Source organism: Bacillus rossius, chromosome 11 (assembly GCF_032445375.1).
Source record: "Bacillus rossius redtenbacheri isolate Brsri chromosome 11, Brsri_v3, whole genome shotgun sequence".
Lineage (NCBI taxonomy): Eukaryota > Metazoa > Arthropoda > Insecta > Phasmatodea > Bacillidae > Bacillus > Bacillus rossius.
The window spans coordinates 39,280,695-39,288,505 of NC_086338.1; the positions used below are offsets into that span (position 1 = coordinate 39,280,695).

Below are 7,811 nucleotides of genomic sequence, written 5' to 3' on the forward strand. Positions count from 1 at the left end.
TCAATCTCCTTACCAAGGAATATTGACACCGCCACTCTGTCTCTCCCGACGGTTCGCATGATCCCAAGAGTCCAGTCATAAGAAGTGGCGTAACTACGACGCCACTGTTCTCGGAGCTTCGAGTGTTCAGTCGGAGATTCTGAAGACGCAACACTACGGAAGGCTACGAGACCTTTCCAGGGCGGGATCTTGGCCGGTGTCGAAGAGACTGGCCAAAATGGGTTCTATTTATTTTTTGATTCTATTAAAGTACGTTTATTTCTTTATAAATAGGATCTTTTGATGATTTTTCATGCAATTTTACTTCATTTTATTTATTTAATTACATTTAGGTACAAAAATTCAATTTGTATTGTATTAAGTGGTTTTTTTTTTGTTATATTAGGTTTCCGACTCATTTCCATTTATGTGAACTTATTTCATTTCCATTTGTATGGTTTCAGATTAATTCGGTTATTTCACATTAATGTGTTCAAGTAGATAACCTTTCCACACATTTCAGTCCTTTCCTGTGATTTTTTTCGTTACAATCTATGCGTTTATTCATTGAAATTCGTTTCTATTAAAGTACATTTATTTCGTTATAAATGGGTTCTTTTGATTATTTTTGATGGGGTTTTTTTGCGATAGCGGCAAATCCTCGGGCAGTGAAGTGAAGAGGGTGAGTGACCCCTTGGTGAGCGATAGTGGACGGCGAGCGGCGGACTTCGTGTGCGTCGAGGACCGAAGCATCCGGGACTGTGCTGCGTGTGCAATGGACGAGTGATTAGTGCGAGGCAGTGTGTTGGTATAAAGGTGCGCGGTAAGAAACAAGCAGTAGAGAGAGACACTGTCGAGCCGAGCTCCAGTGGGGAGAGTGAATAGAGAACTTATGAAAGTGTGTTTTTTTTTTTGTGGATAGACATTTAAATTTCCATTACTTCATTAAAAGTGTAAAAATTAGTAAATCAATAATATTTAAATATATAATTGGGCTATTCTTTCTGGACCTGTATTTCCCACACGTAAAAACATCATAGAAATAAATACATAAATCACTAACCTAGGTTTGAAAACACAGGAAATGAACTTCTCGTGAGTGACTACGACGGTGTTTGTCAAAAAATTAGTTTATGTTGTGATTACTTGCCTGAATTGCTTTTTTTTTTTACAAATACAAATTAAAAAACATCTTATATATCTTGCAATACTAATTTGGAGCAAAATATAAAATGAAATGATCATGTGATAGATTTAGTCACAATTATATTGCTTATTAATTAGGTAGTAAGTAGACTTGAAGAACTTATACAACTGTTTCGCACTGATGATTAGACTGTACGTGCATCTTTGCACGCCCCTGGCTATCCTGAGTCAATTGTAAACAAGAGGAGTGGTTACCGTATTACGTGTAACTCGCCAAAGGATGTGAACTTGTAACCAAACAACGATCATGTTAAAAATGTTTAATATATGATTGTGTGTATATATATGTGTGTGTTTGTGTGTGTGTGTGTGTAACTAGCTGTGCAATATTGAGGCCTTATTGCAAAAATAAATGAAAAACGCGATTTTATAAATTTTTATCATTCTACAACAATTAATTACTTTTCCGGATTTAATAGGCCTAAATCTAAAAGAAATGCATGTGAATTGTAGCGTATTAAGGCATTAAGCGTTAAAAGCGTAGGCCTTGTGTAGAAATTAAATACTTAATAAAGAAAATCTTTTTTTATTATGTTTAAGCATGTACTAATACGCAACTTTTCATCACTATTAGGGTTAGATATTTAAAATTGGCGATTGGCTTCCTTTTTTTTGGGGGGGGGGGGGGGGAAGCAAACATAATCGTCATCGACCAATCCGGCTCGCAAGCGATCTCTGCAGCGCAATAATTCGGAACACAAACGTCGGCGCTAAAGGTACTCGGTTCGAAACCCGGGTGAATGTAAGTGTTGTTTTAAACTGCATGTTCAAGTGTATTTTAGTTTACAAGCCAGAGTCTCCTCACTCAAATAGCCCTACTAGTTTTAAAGTTAAAAAGCCTATTAAAAAATTATTTTACTAACACACTTTTCATGTTTTTTTTTTGATCGGGTATTGGGATGCGTATTTCCAATGAAAATTTGTTTTTTCTGAAAATGCGCAACATATTCGTCACCTGCACCACGTATGAAAGCGATCATAAAAAACCTACATTCACTGCCAGTGAGTGCATTAGCGCATTGGCAATCGTGGTGGCACGTTTTCATAAAAAAAAAAGTTTGTACACCGCATGAGTTACGCGTGACCAAAAAAAAAACGGGAATGATCGGTATTTCAGATGAAAGCGAGAAGTTTCATTTTTTGTGTGTGTTCCATTTCGTGGATTATATTTTTTTTTTTTTTTTTTGCATTTACGAGTGAAACGGACGGTTGCAGGGTGGGTGACGCACCTGATTAAATATCCATTCCACTGTAACCACTTTAATTAATTATTTGCGGATTCCTGAAAGCCCCGGGTGCTTTTGCCAGTTCTCGACGAGCGAAATTACTGCGGGTGCAGAAGATATCCGAGCGTGTTAACTTTCCATTGGGGGAAAGCCACGCGTTCCGTGTCACGTGGGTCTCTCTCTCTCTCTTTCTCTCTCTTTTTCTCTTTCTCTCTCTCTCTTTCTCTCTCTTTTTCTCTTTCTCTCTCTCTCTTTCTCTCTCTCTCTCCACCCGCGTCATTCCCCTTGCAGTGGAAACAAAACGTGGACGAACCTTCGTAGGTGCATTGTAAATTTATTTGTTAGTGGAACAGAAAAATCCGTATTGAAATTGCAAGACATTTGCAAATATGTACAATTACATGGAAAACTGTATCGCTACAAAATACTGGGCTCAGATTTTTACCCGAGCATTTGTGCTTTGTGTTGTCCCAGTACCTCCAATAGTTAAAATTATTTGCAAACCGTTCCCTGTTAAGACTTTCCAGTATTAACTGGGCTCATTAATAAGTGTGATAAAACAAACTACAGTTCAGTTATTGGGTATTCGATTATCTTGTCCATGGTTTAAAAATATATATGCTTTACCGAAACTTCAGTTAAAATATAAAACTATACGCCAATTATTGTAAGAAATAGTATATTTCGAAAAAAAAAACGTATTTCATGTATGCAGAAATAGCCATATCCATTCTTGTTACAAAGTCACAATACAATTTATAAACGTACAGAAAAAAAAATTTTCTGTGTGGATGAGAAGGGAATTAAGTGAAGAGCTAGACAACTAGGAAACTCTTCACACGTTTCTTTTCCTCGCCGTGTTTTGTTCAATATTGTGAACCTGCGGAGTGAACCTCCACCGTGTACGTTATTGAAAGCTAGAGAATGATTCATATTTTACCTAACAAATTAATGCTATGGCATGTTTCAATCATAGCACAATTGTATACTCGTGCACTTTACTCGCAATCTCGCGCGCTCTCATACTTGGTAGCTCGCATACTTTTGCACGAATATTTACACACTCGATTGCCTGCGCACTGGCCTGCATGCTTGCAAACTTGCACCCTTCTACATGTGTTTCAAATAACTATGCACCCTGAAAATTTCCTATCCGTCTATCTGTGAAGTTTCACTTCGAACGAGCGTGGATGCTACGCGCCCATGTTTTTTTTAAATTTATTTATTGGCATATTGTATGTACTTACAGGTCTTGTCACGAAAGATGACGTGCGATAGAATTTAAAGTAGACGAATCAGAAGGGAAAAAAAATTCGTGAACAAATCTGTACACGCAGCGGAAATTTTATTCGATTTTTTTTTTGTGCACATTCTTATTTTTTAGAATGTGACAAAAGCAATAATCGAAGCAATCTCCATTGTTATACATTCAACGGTGGCCCCCTCCCTCTTTTTTCCCCTCTTTTTCCAAGTAATCTCCCTTTCTGCCATAAAAAATACGGTGACCCTATCCGCGCATATATATATATATATATATATATATATATATATATATATATATATATATATAGTTCCCTGCCAGGACAAATAAAGTATAAAATAGGGTCTCCGCCGTCATAAAAGCGGGACGTGAAATGTCCTGGAAGGACTTGTCTACGGTGCTGGATGATGTTCGTTTCCTTAGTCCACGCCTCCGCACTCAAGATATTGCTGCGTTCTTTTTTTTTTTTACCGCGAGAGATTGCATCAGCTCAGTAAGGCCGCCGATCCTCGCTAACGACGTCTTGGGCAACGCGTAGACTATCGTTGAGTTCACTCTTCTGTCCCTTTCAGGATGAACTCGGAAAAAAAAATAAAGGCTGAGTGGGTGCGTAGCCACTACTCACGTTATAATTGAAACTTCTGTGAGTATGAGAGCGTGCAAGAACGTGCGCGGGCATAAGAGTGGTATATACCCCTTTTTAAAACCAGTTATACATGCGTCCACTACTAGCCTATTTTCTCGAGAATTATGATAGCTACAGCTTCCAGATTATTAATCTGACGAGAAAAGTAATGCAGTTTTTCCAATATAGTTTTATATTTTGAAAATCGTGACGCAAAATATATTTAAAAAAATGGTAAAAACAAGCAATTCGTTGACGAATTTCTAGTTATTCGATGAGAAAAATTAAAATTTGAATCTATATTGGAAAAGATTATATTTTTCTGAACAAAATGGTATATTAAAAGTATAAGGTCACCGCATTAAATATCAGTTTATTTGGTTAGGAAAACTGGCTAATTTGGCATTTTTAGTGTCTGCCTTGTGCTGCTCGACGTGAAAGTTGACGCCAAGCTCCGGGAAGACGAGCAGGGTGGGGATGACACTGACACGCCTCAACGTCGCCCGCTGTAGGGGAAGTGCTGATCTGTAACGGTGATAAACCTCCCTCCTCCCTTCAACCTCCTCCCGCTACACAGCAACACCGTTTCTCTGAAGGATTCATAGTCCAGGCATTTTATGAGAAAAAGGGGTCGATTTACGGACAAATTGCAAGAAAAGGTTTTATTATATCAAAATTTGCAGAAAAATTTGTAGAATAACATATCCAAAATCCACCGAAATCCACTTTATTTTGGTAACGTTTTTTCCGGGATTTGTCCCGGAAAAATGCGGAATAAATTAATAACTGGAAAACGGTGCGTTCTACGAAGAAAGGTAGAGACACTAAAATTAAAGAGAGCCAAATTTACCATAACATACAAAACATTTACAAAAATACACTAATAACTACTATTTTGTTTTCTGGAATTCGTCACGGAAAAACCTAAAATATTGAAATAAATTGAAAATAGCGCATTTTACAGCAAAATGTTTCAGGACAAAGTTAAAGTACACAACGATTTTCATAATATATTACAAATTAACAAAAATCAACACAAAATAGGTTTTTGGTTTTCCAGAAAATTTCCTGGAAAAAAAAGGACAAATCGAAAACGTATCGTACGTCAAAGAAAGTCGTGACTAAAATTAAAGACTTTTTTTTGTGTTAAATATAATTTAATTTCACCAAAATCTGCTCATATATATAAATGTATATATTTTTATATGTATAGTTTTTTTTGTGACTCGTCCTGGAAAATCTTTAAAAATTCAATAAAACGAAAACGGAACATCGTATTGAAAAAGTTTCGGTGGGACAAACAGAAGCACACAAGATTTCCTTTACCAGATCCTAAATTCACTGAAATCTGGTAAATAGATTTTATTTTGTGATCGGCCACGGAAAAAGTATTGAATATGTAGGCAAAATAACAGAAAGCATTGTATCCCATGTCAAATTGTCAGATCCGAACTATATTCATTTTCCATAATATATATTTAAAGTCACTTAAATTATATTCCTTTTTTCAGTTAGTGATGTGTTAAAACGTTTTTGAAATCTACCAAAATTATATTCCAGAAAACAAAATCAGACTCATTTCAACTGCTTATCGTTTGAAAGAAAAATTCGACACGTCCATTCTCACAAAACATACCATACAATTAAATTTACACAAGATTTCCAGTGACCTGTATCGAGAAGAAATAGAAAAATATACACACATTGGGATGCACTCTAACACACAATACTGAATAAACATGTATTAGGTAACATACATAAGTACTTTAATTTAAAATATAGGTTACCTAAACAAACATTAACGTGATTTTATATTTCTATTAATGTTAACAAACTGATCCAACAATTCGGAAAATTACCTACATATAAGCTCGAAATGTTATTTAACAGAATCATCCTGTTTAAGAGTGGTATATACCCCTTTTTAAAACCAGTTATACATGCGTCCACTACTAGCCTATTTTCTCGAGAATTATGATAGCTACAGCTTCCAGAGTATTAATCTGACGAGAAAAGTAATGCAGTTTTTCCAATATAGTTTTATATTTTGGAAATCGTGACGCAAAATGTATTTAAAAAAATGGTAAAAACAAGCAATTCATTGACGAATTTCTAGTTATTCGATGAGAAAAATGAAAATGTGTAACTATATTGGAAAAGATTATATTTTTCTGAACAAAATGGTATATTAAAAGGTCACAGCATTAAATATCTGTGTATTTGGTTAAGAAAACTGGCTAATTTGCATGGATATGTAGGAACACCCTACCTTAAAAAGCCGTCACAGTAACTGCAGTCCTCGGGAGGTAATTCACGGTTTTTACAGGTTGATCCATGACAGTTTCCACAAGCCGAAGAACATGAGATGCCGTGTTTCCTAGAACTGTAGTTGGATGCACCGCAACCATCTTCCTTGCAAGTGCACCTGATTACCTTAAAAAGGCATTCCGGAACTGTTGGCTTGTCTGTCGAAATTGGCAAGAGAAGGTAGCCACATTTTCTCCATCCCCATTCTTCTGGATTCATCTTAATTCCCTTCCATTCTTGTATCTGATAGAAAACCCTTAAGAAATGGAAACGAGCTGAAGCACTAGTTGGAGGTAATTGTTCTGGTTGTACACATTTGGAACTAGTAGCTGCATTCTCACTAAACACTTTACAACGCAAAGTGTCGAGTGTGTCACTTCTTGACCCATTGTACAGGCGTACTACAGCTGTTCTGCCGATTTTACAGTGTCTTCGTTTGACACACTGGGAATACTATCTGAAATACTTTCGCAAGTTGCCTGAAGGCACTGTCATTCTGGAGCAGATCCAATGTTTTCCCCTTTCCTATACCATAGATGTGTGATGTGTCACATCCCATGAATGCATGACAGAAAAGAATATTACTACAAATTTCATCACCGAGCTTCAGCTTTAGCTCCTTAATGTGATATGTTTTCTTCTGCCTTTGTTCACTTTTTAAACACAAACAGTTATGTGTTTGTGAGCCAAAGTAGTAGAGTAAAAGGACAAGTAAATCTGTGTCTGTTCCTATAACTATTGTCAACTGTTATTTTGCACATTTTAAAGCTTCTTGGACAATGTAAATATCTGCATCACCTGGTGCTTCAACAACAGGACATTCTGCTTCGCGTAAATGTATTGCTAATAACCTTACAAATTGTCCTTTATTTCGCTCGTTCAAAAGAAACATATCTTTACGGAGTGATAGATGCATTTCTCCTGTGAATTCAACTACGGGTGATGCATTACCTCTTGTTCTTCTCATATGTGCTGTGTCTTTAGTACTGTGAGTTTTCCCATATCCATCAAATACAGTAGTTGCTAATCCATAATTTTTCAAGATGAAACTCACGTACAGCTGAGCGATCTCGTTGTATGTTGCAGTATGGGGCCAAGGTAACTGATGAAGTAAATATCCTCCGTCAATGACATATTTAATTTAATTTTATATATTTTATCGTTTGCAGAGTTATAACACATGGATACATAAAATCACTCAGTACAA

General features: G+C 36.3%; 1 protein-coding gene across 1 annotated transcript in view; it reads left to right on the forward strand.

Moving 5' to 3' along the window:
- Positions 1–766, forward strand: part of LOC134536450 (keratin-associated protein 10-6-like) — an 80,408-nt gene extending 79,642 nt beyond the window's left edge. The window contains exon 3 of the mRNA XM_063376166.1: positions 631–766. Within this exon, the coding sequence (XP_063232236.1) occupies positions 631–766 (136 nt within the window). The remainder of the gene's footprint in view (positions 1–630) is intronic.
- The last annotated feature ends 7,045 nt before the right edge of the window (positions 767–7,811 follow it).